At 40.7% G+C, this 25,230-nt stretch overlaps 2 protein-coding genes and 1 long non-coding RNA gene across 5 annotated transcripts in view; 1 reads left to right on the forward strand and 2 right to left on the reverse strand.

Annotated features, from left to right (window-relative positions):
- The window catches only part of chd9 (chromodomain helicase DNA binding protein 9), a 66,193-nt gene extending 51,389 nt beyond the window's left edge, over nucleotides 1–14,804 (reverse strand). For 2 of the 3 annotated variants that reach the window (XM_044030571.1, XM_044030570.1), the window contains exons 1-2: nucleotides 14,515–14,803; nucleotides 6,731–8,408 (exon numbers count right to left, since the gene is read on the reverse strand). In XM_044030571.1, coding sequence (XP_043886506.1) covers nucleotides 6,731–8,305 — 1,575 coding nt within the window. In that variant the 5' untranslated portion in view covers nucleotides 8,306–8,408; nucleotides 14,515–14,803. Of the gene's footprint in view, nucleotides 1–6,730; nucleotides 8,409–14,514 lie in introns of all 3 variants that reach the window. The other variant, XM_044030573.1, reaches the window with a different exon arrangement.
- Nucleotides 14,805–15,648: 844 nt separating this feature from the next.
- LOC122772794 (akt interacting protein) lies at nucleotides 15,649–23,049 on the reverse strand. The gene is made up of 10 exons (XM_044031080.1): nucleotides 22,887–23,049; nucleotides 20,802–20,926; nucleotides 19,549–19,760; nucleotides 19,222–19,286; nucleotides 18,971–19,071; nucleotides 18,656–18,744; nucleotides 18,267–18,365; nucleotides 17,455–17,562; nucleotides 17,253–17,313; nucleotides 15,649–17,041 (listed from the first exon to the last, which is right to left on the reverse strand). The coding sequence occupies exons 2-10, from the start codon at nucleotides 20,847–20,849 to the stop codon at nucleotides 16,934–16,936; spliced, it is 891 nt and encodes a 296-aa protein (XP_043887015.1). The 5' UTR covers nucleotides 20,850–20,926; nucleotides 22,887–23,049; the 3' UTR covers nucleotides 15,649–16,933.
- LOC122772795 lies at nucleotides 22,708–23,522 on the forward strand. The gene is made up of 3 exons (XR_006360819.1): nucleotides 22,708–22,721; nucleotides 23,280–23,329; nucleotides 23,513–23,522. It is a non-coding gene; the product is annotated as an uncharacterized LOC122772795 (long non-coding RNA).
- The last annotated feature ends 1,708 nt before the right edge of the window (nucleotides 23,523–25,230 follow it).

The following is a 25,230-nucleotide window of genomic DNA, read 5'->3' on the forward strand; positions in this document are numbered from 1 at the left end:
GTGAGCACTGATACCCAACCCAGGTAGCTAATCTAAACCAGCATTACAGACAGGCAGGGAGCAGGCACCCGGTCAGTGTCACTGCCAGAGGGCCTGTTGTGGCTAGAGCAGCTCTGCCATCAGTATCCATCAGCTGTCCCATTTAATTTCTGTCCCAGTTCTACTCAGGAAGAGAGCCATTTGCATCCATACATACGCTTGAGTCAATTGTAATGTATGCGCAACAAAGAGAAGTACAATTGTTGTCAAGTGGAGTAATGATCAATACCAGAGTATTTCAAAAGTTTGAGTTTGATAAGACTTCTCATGTGAAACATCTGATTCCACAAGACAAACCGGCTGAACGACAGACAGCGGTAAATTTTTCCACATTTAGTCTATTTCTACATGTCTTTATCTGCAGAATCAAGTCACAGAGACACATATAATAGGCATTATAATATAATACATTATACACTGTAAAATAATTTAAACTGTAGACTGTAGATGTAAATTGACAGGTGATGGACCATGTCAGCATAAAATGGTTGATGGTGCCAGGGCGACAACATCCTCTTTCAATTTGAGTACAGAGGAAAGGGGTGTATTGAATGCTGCTGCTATTGCCCCAAAATAAGACCAGTTTCATTTCTGCCTTTCAGGCATAGTTTGATTTGTTTTTAAATCGGCTTCCTGTTTACCACAGTACACACCTTCCCAGTGTACCTGAATGATTACTTGAGGTGTGTTTTTCAGCATATTAGTATAGAGGTGCTTTACTTCTGATACAAAGCTGAAAACGCTCATCTAGAAACACATCTGAAAATGCATTTTTGAAATGAAAATGGAGTAGTTTTGATGTAGCCACAGAAAGGCCCTGATTAAACTAAGAAACTTCTTGCTGTGAGGCCACAGATTTAAACACTGCTCATGCTTCACCAAACCTCGAGTGAAATTCTAGGACTACACTGCTGTAAAATGATATCCAGTGTATCCTTAAACAGCAGGGGTAGGCCATTTACAAAATGTATGCATACTATGATATGTAGTCTATTTTTGTAAATTGTAATTTAGAAAATATTATATCTACAGCTAATGTGTTTTAAGGTAACCACATCTCAATTATTATGTCTGCCACTTTAATGTGTACAGACATCAGAGACATCATTCTTGATTCCGTGACTCACTGCTGACTCACTTGGGTACACATAAGCATTGGTGGCATGCAGCTCAAAAAGGTCTCACCAGCTTTAACTACTTCCTCAAAGAAAATCCCTCTGTGTTCCAAAATGTTCCAGAGATCTACACATATCTTGTTCATTTAATGTTTAAATTGTAGCAGGACAAAAGACATTTTTCTAAATTTAACCTCTGAAAACATTAACCTGGGAGAGCTATTCAATCTTGAACCACACATGTTAATCACAGCAGTTGACCATTACAGCCATTGGAAATCCTAATTAGCCACATTGTCTGCGGGGGAGTGAAGAGTGGGCAGCTATCTCATGATGCCTTGCCTGTTCAGCAAACACACTATCAGCAGGCTCTTCACACATCAGAGCACATGAATAGCACAGTCAGCCTGTAAGCATCAACACGGGGCTGGATGTTGACACAGACAGGGAGAGGCTTGTTCGAATAGCTGCGGTTCACAGCACAGTTGAATCAAATACCCTGTGTGGATGAACTCTGGTTTGGACAGACCACCAGTTTTGATGTTCCTTATAGCCTGAAAAGGTGATAGTAAAGTCTTTTACTCACAGTGTTCTGGCTTAGGGTAATGGGTTTGGTTTCTGAAGTCTTGCCACTACACTGGGGCCACACTAGGGCTGTCACTTTTGATCTGAAACTCCCATCAATCTGTCAATCCAGATCATTGACACTTCAGCATTAATGTAGCACATTTAATTGTATTTGGAATTCAATTATGAATTTCATTTTGGAGTTTATGGAGGAGCCTTATCATGGTTTGTTTGTATATTCTTTGGAAAATAGTATTTTTTTTTTTTTTTTGAAAAAAAAAATACTATTTGCACTCTGGGCCTTGGTGAATTAAAGGGCAACTCAACCCCAGCCTGTTGACTATGCCATATTTTCTTTCATTATATTGAGAAGTTTGCATTAGAACCCTGCAACAGAGGTTCAAATTCAAATAAAATTGTATTCCAGTTAAAAATATACAGCCTAGAAGTGCATCAGACCATCTGAAGTAATAACTGCATGGTCCAGGGTGGAGGACAAACAAACTAAACAATCCTCCCCAGACAATCACAACAAAGCATATTGATTTCTGGAAAAAAGGTGACAGCCCTAAGCCACACTGGATGGCTGCATCTTGCACACCTCCGTTCACACAGTGAGTGCATCTGCTGCTATGTTCTAGGTTTGCCTTTGATTATTTATATAAATATATTATAAATATTATTTGAAAATGATGTATTACATCTAGTATGTAAATTCTGATTTAATAAACTCAAGCATGAAATGAAATTGTGGTTCTTTTTTTTAATATCTCTTGGAGATGGGTGATAAAATGAAACAAAGCAACCCTTCCCAAACTTAATGATTTTGTGGCACATTTTAAAGTCTGAAGATTTTATGCAGCCCACCAAAACCGTAAATTATAAATGTATGTAACACACAGCCAGAAAATGACATTTGAACTTTGAATCTGACCTCTGCATATCTATACTTCCTGATTATGACGTACGCCTGCATAATTTCACACACTCATTTATATCTTCAAGCTTGGAGTTTTGTCTATCATTAATTTGAAATTACACTTGTTTTATTTCAGTTCAGTGTGTGTTTATAGCATGTTTCACTCTCACGGAGGGCTCTGATTAAGTTGTGGGATTTAACGGGTTTCTCACCAGTGGGAATGTGTTTAATCAGCATTCACTCCTGGGTCAAATGACTCTACAATGAACGTTTGTGTTTGCTTGTTTTAATCGGCCACAGCTCTGATTGCATCAGGGGGAACCCAGGTGAACATGCTAATTTCTTCTTTATCTGCTTTATTTTTGCCAGTGATACGCCATTTCCAGCACAATGCTACAATGTTTCTTGAGATCCATTTATTTTATCCATCAAAGTTCTGTGGACAGGTTTTTTTTTTGTTTTGTTTTTTTATTCCTTTCTTCCCATAACATTTGGTTTCTGGCATGTGACAATTCACATACAAGCAGACCAACCACTCAAAATGGGAATGTGTTAATAAATTACTTTTAAGCAGCTTCACCTGGGTTTAAATATCCCAGGTACTGTATGTTACTGGGACATCCATTTGTTTTTAAATCCAGATGTCACTTTGAGTTGTCTAAATTATCAGAAGAGAAATCCTCCTCTGTGGTCGACAATACAGATATGAGTATGGTTTGGTGTAGAATTAAATAAATGTAAATGTAAAACTACAATGACGTCATACATCCTGTAGCACACAGTCCTCAGTTGCATACAAAGCCAAGCTTCCACCATGTGACAAGGATGAACAGATAGAATGTCTGTTACCAAATGGCATAAAATGGACTGGCGAACTGTACAGGGTGTACCCCGCCTATCGCCCTTTGTCAGGTGAGACTAGCACCGCACCCACCGCGACCCTCCAGTGGGATAAAGTAGGTAATGGATGGATAAGTTATATTCATTACATTATTATATTTAGCATGCACGTTTAAGACGTAATATATAAGCATGCTTAGCTGAGGTTTTGAGTACAGTTATCCACATACGTATATGACTAATTTAATTTATTATTTATTTTTGTCTGGTTATGTTATATTAATAATTGATTTACATTGTTATTTTTAATCGATACATATATAACCAAAGCATTGAACTGTTGTTATTGTATTACACATGATTTAAGTGTTAATGAGACTTTTCATTTACCTCTGGTAAGAAACCTTTTTGAACATTTTAAAAGATATCCCAAGTAAAAAAAAAGAGCCAGTACAGTTTTCAAAATTCAGACTCTGTTTTAAGGGTTAATAACTCACAAATAGCAAATGCATCAAAACTAAGGCCATATCCACATGAAAATGGAACGTAAAAAAAATTTTGTTTGTCGTTAGAGATGCACCACGAAAATGGCCAAAATAGTACATTTTCGGTTTTCGGCGGACCACAGAGTGAAAACAATGAAAAGTGCACTCTTAGGAGTCTGTCAACACACGTTTTACTAGGATCTACTGGGATCCCTGCACTTCATTGCGACTGTACTCGATCCTCGTCATGAAGATCATTGCTTGGATGTGGGGATAATGCAGCGCATAGAGAAACGATCCAGGCTGCATTGGATACGGAGAGCCCACTGGGGGACGGAGAAGATGGGGACATGCACAATAGTTGTCTGATATATTCAAGAACCTCCTAAATATTTACATAGTTTCTTAGTTCATTCATTCTTTGAATATGCATGAATATTAATCGATACAATTGCAATGCCTTGACTTTAGTGAGGTAAGTACACACAGTCCCAGCCATAACAACAAAATTTAATTTCGGTGCATCCCTACTATTTAGCGACTTTTCAGCCCAAAGTTTTTCTGAAAAAGCGATTAGTGACAAATCTAGCGACTATCTTATAACCCCTAACTACTTTCCAAGACAGAAATAGCCAGTTCTGCCGCACGAGTGAGCTTCATCCAGCTCTATTTACTGTGGGCGGAGAGTCGTCTGGTTGTACACAGAGAAAGACACAGAGTGAGAGAGTCACAGACAAGTACGAGCTGTGGATGTGCAGTGCAGCTGACTATGTGCGGAACAGTCGTCAATGACTATGAGATCATTGTTCTTCCAAAGTAGCATAATCGTTGTCTATATGAAAACGCAAGGGCGGCATTTTGAAATTTTCCCAATCTGACCCATTTTCAAAAAATACCATTTCAGGCTCCCTAAACGCTTTTGTGGATAAAACACCAATACTATTAAAAAAAACCTACAGTATGCAGATTTACTTACACTTGCTTTTGCCCTAAAACAGCAGTGTGGGTCTGACTGAGTAACTAGTATTAGTGTAATAAATATGTTAATGTAAAGACAGGAAGATATATAAAAAGGGTTGGGTTGGTTGGATAATGTCAAAACAATACTGTATTCAATTTGTGGCAGATGCAGATTTTTCTGAGAGGAGTGTTAATTTTGCCTCTTAATTTTAGGTACAAAGCATGCAGCTCTTTTGTCATCAGGGTATGTCACTGCACTCTGACCATATTTTCTGGCTGGTGGTGCTGTATGTGCAACTGGTATCATGCACACTCCACTGGAGCCTGTTGGGTCCTGACAGAACCAAAAAGTTTGGGCTGTATTTGGATATGTTGTGAAATTCTTTGAGGGTCTGGTTTAGTCACTGTGGTGAAAATCCTCTCAGCTCCTCTACTTGGCCTGCGTCTTGCTCTGATGAATGCTGCAGTTCTGTCCACATTTCCCATACGCAAACCAAATACACTACCTGGATTACACCAGCTTGTAAGAGAGGATCATTTTCACCACAAAAAAGGTGCAATTTGACAGTTGTTGGCAGTTTTCATACATAAAACATACACAATTGGTCACTATTTATGCCAATCTAATGTTTTAAGGGATATTTGGGAAGATGAATGTCTGAAATTAGCACAAACATACAAGTACATTGGCCCTTTGCTGTGTTAAGAGACTCTTGTCAATAATGGGCCATTAAGAATCAAGTGCTCTCATGTGAATTTCTCTCCGAGACAACCTGTTTCTACTTCCAGAAAAAGTAATTGTTGTAGAACATATGATGTTTAAGTAAAAGCATGGCTTAATCCAACACAAACGATTTTTTTTTAAAAAAGGAACTAGAATTCATATTGCTCTTTGAAGCGGCCACGGTGAAATGCCTACTGCTTTTGCTGGCCATGTGTCACTTGTGAGCCAGGAGGGTGCTATGTTACTAGAAAACGAAGGTCCAGGAACCGCCTGAAGCCTGTTACAGCCAGCTAATGGATCCGCACAACCTCCCCCTCCACCTCTTTTCTCCCTCTCATTGCTCTTCCTCTCTGTCTCTCTCTCTCTTTTTTCTTTCCTAAGCGCCCTCTTTTCCATGAACTACTGCTCCATCTCCCCAACCCCCTCCCTCAAGTGCTAACCACTCTCCTTCACCATGCTCTTTTCCTCCCTCCTGCTCTCTCACACGTGCACACATACACAGTGAGTCTGTGGCAGCCACCACAACAGCAAGCAACCTCCCCCACACTCCAGCGAGGCAGTGTGCAAGTGCCTCTGGCTTGCCCTGACCCACATCTTGATATAGCCCTAAGTATGCTTACAGCTAAGCCCTGAAGACACTCCTGCCACTCTTAGCCTAATCAGGCCTGACCTGCTGTTGGCGCACCAAACAGGCCAAGCTGGACAGACCATTATCATTTTCAGAGAGTTTTCAGATGGCCCTAGGTACCGCCTCTTCACCTTCCCCCACTCTACCACTGATTGCAGGTTTCCAACTAAGCAAGCACATGTTCTATCTGGAATAGTTAAACATTACTTGAATGACTGGATTCTGTGACATGATATGCTCAGAAAACCTTTTCTTAATCAAAATGTTCTCCAGCAAACACACTTTTAAAAACATGAATTTTCAGTGACTTAAAACTGAGAACAAAAAGGGGGGAATAAACAGGGAGCATTTGTAGTAGAGCAGAAAATACTACAAATGTGGGGTACTCCACTACAATATGGCCAATATATTAGATATGTGCAGTGCTTTGTAGTTTATAGAAACCAAAATTACCTTCTCTTCCTTGTATTCAACAGGTGGATGTTTCCTCTGCTCATGGCCCATCTCCACACTGGAATTGGCCCAGGAACCGTTGGATTCCTCCTCTTGGCTAAGAGCTGCCTGTAGCTGGGGCAGTAGGTCAGGCAGGAGGTCAGGAGGTTCTAGTCCCTCCAAGTCTCCATCCTGAGCCTCTGATGTCAGAAGACTATCTCCCAAAGCCAGGTATCCATTAGTGTTGATGACCCCACAGCTCTGAGGCCGCTCAGAGGACAACTGGCTCGTCATGTTGGGGTAGCAGCTCATAGATTTACCAAACATCTCAGCTGACCCACCGTTTCCCTGGGTTTCTCCAGAACAACGTAATGACCGGAACGGACATTCTTCTACCTGGCTAACTGGGATCCTAGTGTGCTGCCGACTGACAACTCCAGTGGATGGAAACTGACATACGGAGACATCAGGCACAGTGGAAGTGAGGTGCACAGTGGTGGTGGGGGTGGGCTTGGACTGTGTTGTCGACAACAAAGACTGCTGATCCAGCCTGGGTATTTCGGGTTCTCCAGGGTAAGTGGGGTACTGAGCTGGTTGATAAGGAGTGGCAGAACTGACAGAGCACATTGGCAGGGAGTGAACCACAGATGATGAATGCATGGGGAGGGGCAGGTTAGGGTCTCCCAGCCCTGATCCAGAGAAGGCTTGGCCACCAGTAGTTAAGTGGTAGTTACCATGCTGCTGTTGTTGCTGTAAACAAATCCCACTCATAGAAGAGTTCTGACTATCTATATAGGATTTGGTCGGAAGAGCTCTTGCTTGTAACCTTGGCCCTCCTGTTAGTTGGTGCTGAACCCGCTGCTGACTATGATGAACTTCCTGTTGGCCCCGAGACTGACCTCCCTGATGAAAGGTGAAACTTTGATGCTGCTGTTGCTGCAGGGACATCGTCTGTGTGTTATGTTGTTGGGGCTGGCACTGCAACAGCTGTTGCTGATGACTTTGCAGTTGTTGCAGCTGCTGCCGCATTCTGTGTTGCTGCTCCTGTTGATGACAGGCATGGTGTTGTTCCTGCCGTATATGTTGTCTGACATTAGGTGGCTGGTTGTGCAGTTGTTGTTGCTGCTGCCGATGACGAAGCTGTTGTTGGTGATGTTGCTGTTGATGAGTTACGGGGTGGTATACATTCCCATTCTGGTCCTGGTTGCCCCACATTGGACTGGTACTGTTACAGAACAGCCCATTGGATGGAGGTGCGTGACTCACAGGCGCAGCACTGTGGTACTGGCCATGTTGCTCTGGCATTAGGCTGCCACCTGTGACCCCATGACCAGAAAATGCCTGCCCTGTAAGATTCTGTGCCTTAATGCCAGAGTAGTGACCCATCTGGTGACTGTAAGTGGGCATGACTGGTTGAGTAGAAACTGTTGGCATTATGCCTTGATGCTTCCCTGGGCCCAGAGACTCAACTTGGACGGGCTCAAAGTCAGCACTGAGGTTTAGCTCATCCACAAGTGATGGTGCTGTGGGAAAACTATCCTCATCCAACCCATCTAAACCTCCAACAAAGAGGCTGGGATCGTCAAAGAAGTCCATGGTTTGAGGCTAGGGGGAGGGAGCTGAACCTATGGAACACCACTGGATCAAAGCTGGTCCCAGTGACCCTTCTTTTCTACAGCATGTCCATTATATTGTTTTCCTGTCCAAAAACAAAAAACAAAAATGTTAAAATACAACGTAAACATGAAAAGAAACTACATGTATGGTCTTTAAGATGATCACATCACATTTCAACAACATTCTGCAACACACATGTGCAAAATATATATTTTGAATTTACTGTACATTTTCTCCCCCACCATATACATGTCAACCCTTTTCATGGTCACTGAGACATACTTTACTTTGGGTTAGTAAAATGGCATGCATACCTATCACATCATCAAAAAGGCAGGTAATGATTAGGTCAGAAGGAAATGTGGCTTTGTCAATTACCTATCAGCACTGCCTTTCATGTGTGTAGCACAGCAGCTGGTGCAACCAACAGCAGGTGCCTCTTCCTGTACCCCTCCCCTTTAACACACATGCACACACACACACACGCACACACACACGCACAACTCAACTCTCCACCCCCACAACCAGTGAAGCTGCTAGCCCTGCTGCTGCAGAATTTGTGGGAGGTGCAGACAGCTGATAGAATTTCAACAGCTAGGGACATAGGCAGACAAGCCCTTTGAGAGTGTGTGTGTGAGTGTGAGTGTGAGTGCGTGTTCTGCAACCACAGACCAGCGGAAGATGACAGGAGCTAACCGAGGTCAGTCATTATATGCTGACTTGCTCTGCACGCAGTCACACAAAAGCCCAAATAGGCAGTGCCATTTCTTCAGTATCTTCTGAAGAATCCTTTTTCATGTTTAATATACATTTCGACTGACTTTTAGGCTGATGCATGGTTTAACACACAGAAAAGTTTTCATATAACTGCCCAAACAAGTCATATTATGGACAGTTATTCACTGCCCAGTGGCCAACAAGTTCAGTCAAACAACTAACGGGGCAGAGCTCCTCAGGCTTACAAATCTAAGGGTATGAAAATGTTATATCACTGTTATTCGTGCTGTCATGACATTGCAAAACTGTGCGGAAATTGTTCAAATGAATAGTGATATACAAATGTTTGTCTATTTAAGCAGTGTTCACATTATTAGAAATGCACTCGATTACCTTCTCCCACAGATGTACTAAATGTAATGAATTTACAGGCACCTTATCCACACGACTAACTTCATGTTGTACCATAACCCCCCAAAATTTTAACCCTTAAATTGAATATCAATATAGAACAGCCTATATACACAATATCCACTCACACACAACTTACATGAATACAAAAGACATTGTACAGTTTTAGAACACCGTAACAAATTCAGTAGATTTTAAATATACTGGTTAGATGACTTAATGAAATGTGTTTTTATGTTCAACTGGCAAATATGGCTTGCTGGGACACAATCAAATAAACAAACCATGACATTTGTTGGCCCAACACCATGCACTGAACTATAAATTGTCATAAATTCAGAGTTGTTTCCGCATTAGCAGTTATGTCCTTTCTGATGACTTTACTATCATCAATTAAGTTTCCCACAGCACATTTGCAAAATTTGCAAAAGCTGAAAATTTGCTGGAATGAGAATCATATGGTGCGTTTCCACCGGCTCGACTCCCGTCTAAAATCTCAATATTTATCAGAGGAGTCTGGTGTATTTAGCGACAGCACTGGTGAGCGCGACTGGCATCACAAACCCTGCTGCTGTATTTCAGTCCAGTGACTGTGTTCCGGTCATGGAGGAAGTACTGAACAAATATTTTTAATTAACTGATTCAGTTACACTGAAAACAACTGCTTTACAAGTCACTAGTCACTTGTTTGTGTCTCACGTGTAAAACAAAGTCACTGCAGTTTCATGCAGCCGTGCAGTGATGACTCCGCCCACGTTAAGTTGGTACTATTTTGCAGTGGAAACACGACCTAAAATGTGCTATGCCGTACCATGCCGTTGCAAGGCGAGGCAAGGCGAGCTGGGACCATAGTAGAAAAGGGCCATCAATGCAGCACACACAAAAGCCATCATTAAAATTCGGTGGCAGAATTTAATTTATTTAATTACAATTCAATATCCGCTCCGGCAGTGTACATGCCACATGTTGCTGATGTGATTGCCTGGCACAAAACCTTGTTTGTGATGTGTTCAATGACACAGCCAAATTGATTGTACATTTGTGGGTGAGATTATCAGACTGTGCCATATTGCATGTTTTTGGACTGTGGGAGGAAACCGGAGAACCCGGAGAAAACCTACACACACGCAGGGAGAACGTGCAAACTCCATGCAGAAAGGCCCTTGTTTCCGACCGGGTCGCTTATCACAGTCACAAATTCTGATGAGCAGTGGCATTCGTGAACATCAGTGTTGCTGCCTCTTCCTGATCTGCTGCCGTCTGATCATGTCCCGCTACGTGCTGCTCTGCATCCTCCTCCTACTACTCATCAACTATTTGTCCACCCAAACCACTCCTCATGTGCTCACTATTCTTTTAACTAAAAAATGTATGACTACCCTCGGTCTTCCTCAACATGGCTGTGCAGTCGGTTGAATCAACGCGGTACCTGGTGACACACATGGCTGAGCTGCTGCTGTCAGCCAAGTACACTACAGCGGCGAGTGGGAGGAGTCAGGGTATGAGTCAAGCTGGGCTGCAACGTACCAATCACACAATTACTCAATGGCTCTCTTTAGCTAGCAGCTTTTCAATTTACCTTGAGGTTGTTTTGGGCATGTGCTCAGCAACAATATAAAAATCAATATTGCTGCTGTTTAGGAAAACTCTTCAAAAGATTAAAAAAATTACCAAGGAATCATGAACATGAAAAACAAGGTTTTAAAATGTTTCCCTTGATAAAAAGTAAATAAAGGCACTTCCACACCAGAATAGTGCGGGGAACACATGCAGAAAATGTTCACACCTTCATTTTGTTTGGTTTACTTTGTCACTGCACCTTTGTAAGCAGACCAAACCACATGGACAACGTCACGCAGATACAACAGCTGCTTGTCCGAAACCTGCACAAGAAGCTGCCCAGTAAAGGCAGCAGTGAGGCATCCAGCATGTTGCTCTGCACACGAGACGAATGCAGCAGTACAGAAAAACACGGCGGAGAGCCATAGAGTATGTCTGTGGTTACACAGACACCGAGTGAGGATTTAAAATGTTTCACCTCACATATGTCCGTAAATCATTTCAATCACTCCGTCTATTCGGTTTACTGGATAGTCCGTTTGCACCGTTCACTTGTTTGGTCCACACCGGAGTTCAGATGAGCGTTCAGACCTGCCCAAACGAAGCAGACTAACAAAAGGAAACAACCCCATTTAAAGCGGAACATTTGCCATGAAATTTGTGCACAGCATTCTGGCTACACGTTTGTTGAAACACAAAACTGAAGCTCTCTTTCTCTTGTCTCAGAGATTAAAAAGGAGGATTAGTCACCCCTCCACACAGTACACCAGGAACCAGTTTGATAAATAAACCAGTACCTGTAATTAGATTGAGAAAATAAGTCAGGTATGATTGGCGAGGGGGGGCCACAGCCTGTAACTGGTGGCACCATTGAACCCTTCTGCCTTTGCCGATTATGCCCATCAACACCACACAACTCTGTATTTCTCAGGGTAGCAGTGTTCAGATCTTGTGTCACCTGCGGAGGCAACAGCAACATTGCGCTAGTAATGTGAGACAGCTGCAAAATGTTTAGATGATGACGGAAACCACAAAGATGCCACCATTGGCATCCCGCCTCCGCACAGTCAGTGTACACACAAACACTCCCCAAGCCAGGTCTGACAGTTTTGACTCATGTCAGATGATGGATGCAGCATACAAATATCAGATTTCTGTTCACAAATCCAAACACTGGCAGAACAACCACAAAATGCACCAAACGTTATGCACTTCAGCTTTAGAAATGATTGCACAGTATTTACCAAAGTGCAGTTCTTAAATACATACTTCTTAAAAAGTAGGCCACCAAAACTAACAGTTTCACTATAGGCTCCAATGTTATCATTAATCTTTGAGAGGTTGGGGGCTGTGAGCCAGAAGTGAGGTGCACTTTGGATCAGTTGCCAGTCAAGCACAGGGTTAACATATCATTCACCCTCACATTCAAACAACTGGGAAATTCTGTGTTTGGACTGTGAACCAAACCAAAGTACCTGGAGAAACTCCACATGGTCAAAGTTTGACCAACCTGCTCCTAAACACGGACGAGCCAAATGTTCCCTTTTCATAACTGTGACACGACTGTGACATGGATGTCTTCAGGTACACGTCCTGTGTCCCTGATGCATTAAAATAAACAAGGATGCATCAAACTCAAAACTCGAGTGTGACAAAGCAACACATGATCATATCACCACGTACCCTGAATCAATGAGCCCGTTAGCTAAGCCACTGCCAACCTGTAAACACCCACGTGGTCCAAAAGCACACACCAGTCCTCAGCCAAATTCCAGCTGTTTCTTCCACTAACATGAAACCAGAGCACCATGAAGGCACGTGCAACTGTTTTCTTTTTTTTTAACCTCCATTATGTCTGACAAAATGTTACGATTCAGCTTCATCTGTGTGTTTGACTGTGAGAAGCATAACTCCAAAAGGGTAAAGAATTGATTTAGATGATCATTTTTGGCCCAAGAAAGAAATGATATACTTATTAATTATATAAGTGTGGGGGGTGTTGAAGTGAAGTTGTGGATGCTCTGGATTCTAGGTGAGAAAAGTTAAATTGCAAATGTTGTCAACAAAGCAGTAGCTGAAAGCATGAGCAGTGCTCCAGGACGCTTTCAAGTATTTTACAATGCAGTTGATTGGCAGATATCACTACCTTTAACTCTGCATCTATACACAAACTTATTTGGCAGCCCAAAAGGACAATCCAGCCAGATTGTGCACGTTTCTTGCTTTAAAGCAGACATTTACTGACAGCCCATGGCCTGGAGGAAAGGGATTGGGCTTGTAACTGGAGGGTTGCAGTTAAAGTCCGAGAACAGATCAAGGGCTGGGTGCTCCTGAGAAATCCCAATTGCCCCCCAGATGCAGAAAAGAGCTTGTATGTGTTCATCGGATGGGTTGAAGGCAGAGGTCAAATTAACCATCACTAATGCGAAAATAACTACATTCTACAGCAAGAAAATAACAATGCAATACACAATGTTTGTAAAGGCCACCATGGTTCCCTTGACACACTTGTGTGGAGGGATCAGTGAACAGATGAGTCTGCTACCGTCTCACAATTGTGTCACCAATTCACGCACACACACATACAGGACCTTTATATCAATTATTTTCATTTCATGGAAACTGTTCCCACCTGGTGCAGTGCATATACAAATAAACAGCTTGGCAACATGTCCCACGTGTTTCTCTAAAAGAAGGAAACACCGTGAATGAAGTCAACAACGTCCCCTCCATCTTCACCCAGCAGTGGCCTCAACCCCTGGGTAATCTATGAGTGATGAGTCAACGATGTGTAACGCCACTCAGAGCAGAACTGTTCGCAAAGTGGGAACAAATATCATGACACACGTGGGATGTTACATTTAAAAATGCTGTTGGGGGGTGTTTCACGGGTGCTTCCAGTCAACCACTTCTCACACACACACACAGAAGCCACAGGATTCAAAAGGTGTCGTGACGCATCCTCTGTGAAGACGAGGAGGAGGAGGAGGAAGAGGAGGCCAGAGATGGATGGAGAGGTCGAGAGAAATTGTATTCTTTAAAATAAAAGGTTACTTGAATTATTTCCGAGTTTACTTTTCGTTTCCACTGCCCGTGAAGCTGCTGAAGTGTTGGCGGCGCGTCCTCACACTGAAGCAGCCAGTTGACCGAGCCCTGGTCGCTGTCAGTTCAGGACCACCATGGAGGACCACGGAGGACTCACTTTAGAGCCACGCACGTCCTCCTCTGTGTAGTAAAACTGCGAGAAAGTACAGTAGCTCCCGCTTGCCGCGCGAGACAAATTGTTTAAAAACTAATGCGGACAAGTTTGTCGGCTTAGGTTTTCTTTCTTCGGGGGAGATTCACACTCAAACAGGCGGTGTGTCATCAGACAGCTGAAGCGAGCCTCACTCACTCACTGACTGACTGAAATTTGACAGCTCCCGAGACTAAATGAAACACAAGGCACCCCCAGTGAGAAATATCCGTCACAAAGCACAAAAACACGCGTAATTTCTTACCTGAAACGAACTTAAACTCGCACCCCCCGGGCGTCAGTGTTGAAACAGTGTTATCGGTGAAGTTGTGGCTGTGTTGTCACTTGTTCTCCTGCTGGCGACCACGGCGCAGCGGCTCTACCGCTGCTGCTGACGTGACCGTGATAACACTGTATTTGCATACAAGTGACGATCTCTGTGATTGGACCAGCGACACTTCGCCACGGTGTCACCAATCAGTGTGAAATTAAGAACCGGTGTCCACGGCGATAGTACTTTTTATACGGGGTCTCCCCGCGAGCGCCTCCGGAGCCGCCGATTAAGTCGTGGATTTTATTTGAAAAGTCGTTAGTGTTGACAGAGTGCATAAGATGGCCGCGTCCAAGCCAGAGCCAATCACGAGAGGTTTTACTTCTGCACATGGAGCGAAGTCGGCCCTCAACGTGAAACATGGCAGTAGTGTAAGTGGGCACATGGCGCCCTCTGGTGGCGGACTCTGCGAGAGCACAGGGAAGAGGAGCAGAAAAAGTAAAACAATAATTGTAAACGTAGTAGAAAAGGGGACGACGTTTTTAAATACTATACAATTAATTGAACATATAGTACTTCCAGAAAAGGTCAGCAATATCATAATACTGTTTCACTGTTTTTCACATTAAGGTGTTTAGAGTGAAACTGAACATTAGTCGAAAATCTCCATTTTGTTGTGCTCAACTTCTGCCCTCGACTAAAATTCAAATCTTCTGTGGCATACCTATAACAAACTATTACGACCCAATTTTGCCATTTCCCCTCTGTAAACTGCCCTTCAGTGTGTGTTCCTACACTCAAATGTATTACTATCACTTCTTTCAATAGAAAACAAAACAGTAACTGGGTGAAAACTGTGTAGAATAATGTGAACATAACAGACTACCATCTGTATATAAATATAAAAGGAAAGACATTTAATCACCACCTACCTACACTGACGCTATTTTTTATATATCACTAATCACTACATCATTATGTATAGACTGGATAGCAATCAAAGCTTATATGACTCACCACCTAGTTACTGTTAATCTACAATGTTCCATTATCAACCATGGCATTTCAGAGATTATTTAAAAAGAGTGTTTTTTTAAAAAGAAAACAAAAACAAAAACATAGAACACATGACTTAATATAATTTTATTGACTTTAGAGGAAAATCATTTAAATCTCATGTCACCTATGTAGTGGAGCAGGAATGGCTCCATAAAGAACACACTGAAACTGGGATTCTGTTGCAGCCTTACCTCTCATTATAGTTATAAATAAATCTGTAATAGATTTCATCAAGTCATGTCTGCTCTTTCAAAATGATTTGTAAGTGGAGTTCCCACACATTTTAAAATGTCACCTATTCAACATCTTAAAAAGTACTTTTAAAAGTTTAAAGTAACTATTTAAAAAAAGTGGCTGGTATTACTATCACTTAATCCAGGACCTGTCACAGGTGAATACATCACACATAGAACACCTTTGCATTGTTGTAGCTGGATTAAACAAAATTTTGTGCTGCCCAGAAAGTAGTTCATCATTTTAAGTACAGATAATCATGGGTGCTTGATGGGGAAAGTCAAACAAAGACATTTACTTAAAAAAATCAAAACAAAACAAAAAAGACTAAATGCAGACATCTCTCCAAGTCAAACCTTAGCACAGCATCCAATATTTACACATCAAAACTTTAATAACCAATGGTACGTAAAACATTAAAAATTATTTAAAATCAGACAAATTAAAATACTTGCTCATTTAGCTTCTCATTTAAAACAACACTTGCCTGCTCTGCTTTATTTATATATATATATATATAAGAAACCGTGTAAGACAACAGAAGACAGGATTTAAGAATTTAAAGAAATCATTGTCCAGTAAGAATCAAATATGAAACTCATCATTTCAACCTAATCCCGTTCTGGGCAGAGTGGTAATTAGGATGTTTCACTCACACAGCTGTGACCAACGTTCCAAGTCTGACAAATAAACAGTCGTGAGCCAGTTTCAACAAGTGGTACAGATCATGTTGTCCATTCATACCGTATGACGGCAAATTTACTTGGCTTACTTCAGCTCCTTTACGACAATACGTTATCATCCAGCCCAACATGTGCATGGATCCAAACAAAAAAAAACTAGATGAGAAAGCTCTTTGATTGCATCATGAGCTAAATGATGTTGTCGAGACATCCATTTGTTGTCGTCAATTTACATATGATACAGACGTAGTTTCTTTATTCTAAAGCGGTCTGTTGTCTACAAAGCTTTTAAAGCCTAACAATTACATGGAGATTCAATGTAATGCTATCCCAACAGTTTCAAGGATCCAGCTCACATACGAAGCAGAGGCAAGAGAGGTGCATGGCCTCTTGTGGTTATGCTTCCCTCTAGTGGCTGCTGCTGCACAGTGCAGGTTTCAGCCCTGGGGAGGACTCTCGTCTTTGCTGAAAGGCTGTGTCGTTCCAGGCTTCACCCAAGACAGTCCTGACACATGCGTTCCCTTGTGGTGATCCTCAGGCCGTCTCTAGGGCAACAAGACAAATTAGCACTTACATAACGGGAACAGCTCAACCAAACAAGCTGCTTGTAGCTCAAACAAACCCTTTGGGTTTTATCTGTGGAGAACTGCACTCAATTGCACTCTACTACTTACACAGGGTCAGGGTTGCACACGCACACACACACACACACACACACACACACTCAATCAGCTTCCATATTTTTGTAAAACTAACCTTGTATGTGAACATTCGCTCTTTTGCTTCCTCGTGAACAGCTGGGTTCCATGGAGAAAAACTAAGCAATAGATAAGAGACACAATAACAGATGTCAAATTTTTAACCATTGTTTGTCCACAGCACAGGTATAAACTGTTTAAAGTGTGTTACTATTTATTTTATTTTTATTTATTTTTTAAAATATGAACTATTTACCAACCTTATTGCATAGGGATCGTCGATCTTGGGCTGGTCAAAAAGATGACTGTTGCATAGTTTGACACTATCCACCACTTTGCTTTTGAACAACTGTACGTCCTTCTCATATCTGAAACGAAAATGATGTACATTTTCTGTATCAAACCAGTGACCAAATACATTCAAAGAGTTTTCGTCTCTGTAGATTGTTGTTTTAAGTTAAGTGCCGCATTTAGGTGCCTCTGCTAATAATAAAATAAATCCTAGACCAAGTAGAAAGTAAAATTAAAATGTTGTTCAATTGTAGAGAACACCGACATCAGCAACTCTGACTCTCTTTGGTGCTTATAAATTAAATGTAGTATCATTGTTATTATTATCATCATCATCATCATCATCATCATCATCATCATTATTATCATCATCACTACTACTGGGGAAAAATAACTTCCATTACTTAAAAATTGGCAACTTCTGTTTTTTTATATTGCTCCTGTTCAAGCTAGTAGAAATGTCACAATTCTGACTTTTCTATTTTTTTTCTCCCCATCAAAAGGTCTAGATTTGCATTTTGTGTCTTTTATATTACTGTCCAGTAAAATACACCCATGTCTATATCTAAGGCTAGAACCAATTTAATGGTCTATACAAGCAACAGCTTTCCTGAAAGACTTGTCAAAACACATTTGTTCAGTGTGACAATTCTAATTCTATTAATTGTGCAAAGATCTAAACATATTCTTTGATGACAAAGTATTTTACCCTCTTGTTTCTGTAATGTTGTCGACGGATCCATCTCTTTAGCACAAGGATAATAAAAAAAGGATGACTTACAGCACAGCAGCCTCTGGGTTGAGTGGTTCTGTGGTATTGATCTTGTAGAAAATTGTACGTGCATACATCAGGACTTGCCAGATGTGGTTATGATTTCGTCTAAAAAACAAACAAAAACAAAAAAACAGGGGTTGGGAATATTATGAACACACAAACAAGTTTTCTTCGTTTGTTTTCTAAAGACAGTCTCTTTATCTTTTGTCCAGACAATACCATCGTATCAAATGTACAGCTGAGCAAACAGTCCAAGGGAAGCACAAACATGCTGGACTTGCTCAGGTTGCACCAAGTACATAATTAACCCTTTACTCCGATATCATTCGCTACATCATTCCAAATTTTACAGAATGAGTGCGTTGCCTGCACAAGCATAAAAGCAGAGATCATACCTCCATTTGGTGAACGCTCTTCTGACATCAAGCTCTCCAGACACAGGGTCAACAAGAGGGTGGAAGACTGGGATGTCGAATACCAATTTCTGAATTGAAACACAAGAAAATCCTAATTCAAAAAGGTACATTTCCATTAGCATAGTTCAAATTTAACTTCTAGATAAGAATTCTACTGTGTGTTATTTTCCAAAATAGCACACATCTTTAAACTTTATGGAGCTTGTGACACTAATAAACATTGACCATAGGCAGAGAACTGGCAGTATTGGATAAACACAAAATCTTTTGTCTTTGACTGTATATAGGACTCACCGGACACTCTCCATCTGGATAGTTATCTGGAATATACACAGTGAATTTGAAAACGCCGTCCTGGTACAGGCCATGTCTCATGAATATGACCCCGAACCACACTAAATACAGGGAAACAAACACAAAGTTGGAATCCTCATCAGCTGGATCTACAGAATAATTGGACTTTGGGCATTGGACTAAAATGTTGAGGTTTATTTTGACCATACACATTTTGCAATTGTGTGAGCTTAAAAGGAGTGGGTCCTTACTTAGTGCCGACTTGTACGATGGTTGAACATAAATTCCAGGGAGTTTCTGCTTAATTACGAGGGTGCTGCAAGTCAGATGGAAATAAGCTAAATTAAACCAGAGGGAAAGTAGCATGTACGCAACATATCCTTAGATAATATTAAATGTAAATGGACACTGCAAGATAAACCAAATAACTAGCCCTATTGGTTTTACACGCAAATGCAACCACATACTGTATATTTTAAATGCAACAAGTACAAAGATACAGCACTATTAACAATGTCATGAAATAGAAACAAACTGATTAACTTAACTGGTTAATCTTATTTTGGACAAGTACTTACAACTCAGCCAGGAGAGAGTACTCCAGGTAAAAAGGACCATATGAGGCATGTGTGCCATTGGCCGACTGGGCTGGAGTCACCAGTGATGTAGGCTTGGTAATAGGGGTGGCATTCTTTGGAATGGGAGGAAGCTGCTTTTTGCCAAAGGGCAGCCGGGCAGGGCTTGCTCTCTGCTCACCGTGCCCACTTTGTTCCTCACCATCTGGTCTCTGCTGTTTTGTAGGAGAAAAAAAAAAAAAAAATTTAAGATTTGAAGTGAATAAGCAGACAACGTTTTTGTTTGTTAGAGGAGGCAAACATGTATAAGCTATTATGCACACTTCAGAGTAGAGTAATTGTCCAAGGGTAGTGATCATGTGCTGTCTAGATAACAGTATGTGCTCTCCAAAATGATCATCACTGTATTTTACTGAATAAGAGTATCTGTAGTACAGTATTACTGCATACATGGCAGTAGCATGATGCTGGGCATACCTCCCAAAGCCACAACAAATACTTCTTATAATGACTCCAAGTATGTCAGTAATGCTTGAAGTGAATAACATTCACTGAAGACAGACTTGACTACAAAGCCATTGTGAAATGCTGCTCTGACTAAGCAAGGAAACACTAAACTCACACCCATGCTCGATGTACATTGTTTGCCTCCTCCCTCCCACACCAGGGTTGCACCAGTATGTTGAAATTTACCTTGCCCCTGCCCTTATTTGTCAGAAAGTTCCATCTTTAAATGGCAAGTTTGCTGTGCTGTACTAAACCATACTAAACAAGTAACGCTTACAGGTAATCTGAACAAATTTAACAGGTTACAGGCACAGGTTACCAGGATTATTATCCACTGTTTCTTAGGCAATCATTGGCACATGTTGCCAATTGAAGAATCCTAACCATACAAGTATTCCATTTTGAAGGACAGTTAAAATACAAGCATAAGCAGCTAATCTGACCCCAGCAAATATAAAAAGGCACAACCTCAACACTCAGTTAACATAATTGTGAAGTCTCACCATCATGTATGCATGTTATTCATCATTACTGAACAGTAAAGCATTTGAAAAGAACCTTGTGATCAGCACTGTAAACCATGTGCATCTTCCACATGCATTTGAATTAACTCCACCAATGAAAACTTTATGCCACTGATGACTTTGTTTATCATCAAATCTGATAACATACACTTTCCCACACACTGTTTAATGGCTGCTGACTAATCGTTTAGTGTTGCCAACACACTACTCCATGTTTCACTGTACCTTACGACTTGTGTTGGCTGACATGCTCCAGAAGGGGTTTAAGTTCATAACTCATACAGAGGTTCAGAATGATGTTCCTCTCTTTATGAAGGTCTCATGACATGTACAGTCCAGGCCATCCGTTGCTGTTGTAGAAAAAGAACACATTACACATGTGAGTGTGCACACTAAAGCAGGCAAAACAAACTGGATTGGAGCAGGAAGCGTTTATGACAGAAGAGCAAAGCCGAAAGGAATGCAGAGATCCTCAGACACGCCTAACATGGTCAGGTTTAGTATCAGGTTGGATATACAGATAACTTGTTTTCAAGAGAGCCATGTCAAGCTTTGTGCCAACATCCATCAGACTCATCAATGGTTGATACACATACTATACATTTAAAGAAAATACTCCTTGGGACTTTTTTTCTACTTATGCAACCCTTTTTGTAGCCGATAAAATGCTTTAGACTCACTAAAGATTGTTATTTGTCATATGTTGACAAGATGTCAGAGCTGCACAATATATGAAAATGCAAAGCCTTCAGTTGATCATTTAAAGTCCAAGACTTCTTGAACTTTGATAATTGTTGATTAGTAAAAACAGATTCTCACACACTGACCTAAATCTTGCACTTACTGCTTGATGGGGAGAGAAATTAAAATAAAGTATCTAAAATGTGGGTCACACGGTGATCTAGTGGTTAGCACTCTCGCCTTGCAGCGAGAAGACCCGGGTTCGAGCCCCGGTTGGAACTATGGGCCTTTCTGCATGGAGTTTGCATGTTCTCCCCCCGTGTGTGCGTGGGTTCTCTCCAGGTTCTCCGGCTTCCTCCCACAGTCCAAAAACATGCAATGTGGGGATTAGGTAAATTAGACCCACTAAATTGACCATAGGAGTGAGTGTGAGAGTGAATGGTTGTTTGTCTCTAGCTGTGTGTGGCCCTGCTACGGACTGGCGAACTGTCCAGGGTGTACCCCGCCTATCTCCCGATGTAGCTGAGATTGGCACAGCACCCCCGCGACCCTCTGGTGGAGGATAAAGCGGTAGATGATGACTGACTGATCTAAAATGTAATTATGATATTAAAAAAAAAAACTTAACTTGTCGTCTTATACTTATTTATTTAGTTGAACAATCCAGATGGTAGGCAATGCTTTCCTTGGCAGATAATGTTTTGATGCGAATCAGGATGTTCAATTCTTCAGAATAAAATCATGTTGTTGGAAAGGAATTATTGCATTCAATTTACTATTCAGTGTCTGTGTAAGCTTCTCACTGTGTGAGGCTATGTTAGCGGTCAACCTGAAACATTAACATTTAATACTTACAAGTAAGTATTAATACATCGTGAGTCATGTCATCATCGTATTCAACATCACGTTTTGTTAATACCGTGAAGCCTTAGCTGTTGTTCTATTTTGAACGTTGATGTGGTGTGCATGACACTCCCTGACGCTTGCACACAAATGAAAAAAAGTTATAAGAATTAAATTCAAGCGACACCCATACAGTAGATCATTTAATGCCGATTTACTGCGATATAATGTCACAGTTAGTACTGACACACACATAAATCGAGACTTTAACAGCAGTATAAGCTGCAGAAATGTGTGGACCGTGGGACTATTTGGGATAGCTTAGCTTAATGCTATCTTGGCTGCGAAACATGCTATTCTTGGACGATGTTCAAAAAGTATTCACATGAAACTAGCGTAGGCTCGCTGTCGTGAGGTGAAATCAGAAACCTGCGTTTCAATTTCACTACAACTGCCATATAGTGACGTGACACTGCTGATAAGACGGAGTTTTATTGATATTCCCCGCAGCCTGCGGTGTCAGTGTTATGTTAGCAAACGCTAATGATTCATGCCAGATAGTTACACCTACTGTATTTTTTTTGCTGAGTATGACAGTGCTCGCTCGACGAAAATTAAAAGGTAGGGTTAATGTTCATATACTGACGCTGTTTCAGCTTTTTTTTCCAGACTGCCTTTATGCAATCGACTGCTTTAGCTAAAAGAAGCTACCTGAGGTGATGCTAACTACTCAGTTTTCCCTTTAACCGTAGCCCACACGTAAGCAAGCTCAGTAGTGCGACTCACCGTTATTCTTCAAGTGTCTCTATAGCACAGGTTTCAACGTTTGTCCCGGAATAATGTAATATTAAACTGTTCCTCAGCTGCTCACCACTCGTTTGGCTGTCATCCCTGCTAGGTTAGCTAGCCAAATACTTTGACAGAAACACGGAAAGCGGAAGTCAATCTAACATGATGGTGAATGTTTATCAGCACCAGCACGGATTCTCATTGGTCCATGAGATAATCGACATCATAGTTGATTTGCTGGTTGATCCGTCACTCTAAAAGGAAAAGTGTAAAGTTCCATATAATGACACACTGGAAAACTTAAGGAACAGTGCCTTTAGTTCAGGAAAAGATAAGTAAAAACGTTCCCTTTTTTTTAGAAATAATCTCGTAATGGCTCGATTTGTGCAGGGATTCCCGAAGTGTGTGGGCCGTTTAGGGACGCCTGGTGGGAGATGCAGGTACTGCAGGATGATGTTCATTGAAAATAAATGAATGAAAAACAACTTTAATTTTCAGTTTTGTATATGCTTACACAAAATCAAGAAAACTCCAAAAGCAATAAAAGCAAAGCCAAGGGATTTACATGTATTCTTCTCAATCAACCAATCAACTAATCTTTCTTTTTTTTAATCTTTACACAGATACAATATAACACAACGTGATTCACACAACCCAACATTTAAAGAGTTGTTTGACCTGTATTTTTCCACTTGGTCAAATGAAGAATAAACTTAAAATCATTATGATGCTGTTGTGTCTTTTGCTCATTAAAACATGACAGATGTCGATATTTGTCAATTATATTTTTTTATTTGTTTATTTTATTTTATTTTTTTAAATCCTTACTGTCCCTGTTGTTGTGGCAATGAGACATATACCAGATCCACTGTCAGATGAGCAAATACCACATTTATCTCTGGAAACTAGTAAAAAAAAACTGTATAAATTTAGGTGACGTGGCCCTTTAATTAATATAAATGAGTAATCGGTTTAATTATTACATTGATTGCAACTGTTTGATTCCTTTTATGGCATGTTACCTTTGTTTGTTGTGAAGAAGCAATTCTCATGTTATCACTGTGAAGCCACGCTGTCATGTTAATGTTTTAATAAACTGGTGAACAAAAAGATTTTATAGTATCAATTATAGGAGAATCTTAAAGGTTGAATAAATATGACACTGTCTTAAACCTGGCAAAAAGTTGCACCAAGTACAATGCAAGTATCTTTGCTAGTTTCAGACTGAGGCAGTTGACATTTTCCTGTGCAGCATCCATGTTGTGTAAATAGCAAATGTTTTCGCACCCATCTGTTTGTTTGTCTGTTTTTTCTTGGTATTTTGCAGCAATTGGCATCCATAATGGTGTATTGCTGCTTACACTTTCCCTTTCTTTTCTCTCTTCTTCTTCACCTTTGTTCCTTGCACCTACTGTATCTGACCATCGAGGTATGGTCAGAGTGCATTGCTGTCTTCAATCAGTGCAAAACGCATGCATGATGGCCCAATGAAAACCTGGTAAGAAGTTTGTGGTGTCGTATGTATATGCAGATAGAAAGATGTGCTATCATAGGCAGACTTTACCATAGGCACTGTGGTTGGTACACACTAATATACAAAAAGAAATCACATTCACACACAATCAATTTAGAGACTTAATTAACAACCCACATACTTTAGAACGTTTGTTTCTATATTTCAATACATCAATTCATACTTACTTAAATCATTAAAATACATGTTTACACGTTTATATTTTACCTGTGGGCCCAATTTAGCCAATGTTGAATCTCATATTTGGTAAGTGTAGGATCTAAATTAGTTTTTAAATAACCCTTTTTAAAATTGATCGTGTTGACATTACTGTAAAATAACAATGTAATGAAATGTTTTGGGGTTTTTTTACTGCTAAGTAAGTTCCTGTGTATTTTTTTTTCCCATTTAAATACATTTTCATATAAGTAAATAAAAGGTCACCGTAGTAGTTTTTGTTTTCACTTTGACAGACAAAGTGTACCGCTCTGTTGCCTTAATTTTAATATGTTGGTGTGCTGCACAGCAAAAGTCCCTTGAGGGTATCCCAGCCATCTGTGTCACTCATTTCTTTAGTTTTGACCACACTTCATTGGCAGTTCATTCTGTTGATTGATTGATTTCCTAACAATTACACCTAATTATTTTTCAGGGTAAGAAAAAAAAACTAATTTAATGCTTGGGTGATTGCATTAATTGGGAGAAATGACTTTGTCCAAGTTTCAGAGTAAATACAAATTATTGACTCCATTATTGTTATCTGACTGTATATTGTCCCAAGTACACTTCACTGACAAAGGTAATTTGGGTCCTGCCTCTTTGTCCGGG

Source organism: Solea senegalensis, linkage group LG7 (genome assembly GCF_019176455.1).
Source record: "Solea senegalensis isolate Sse05_10M linkage group LG7, IFAPA_SoseM_1, whole genome shotgun sequence".
In the NCBI taxonomy this organism is placed as follows: domain Eukaryota; kingdom Metazoa; phylum Chordata; class Actinopteri; order Pleuronectiformes; family Soleidae; genus Solea; species Solea senegalensis.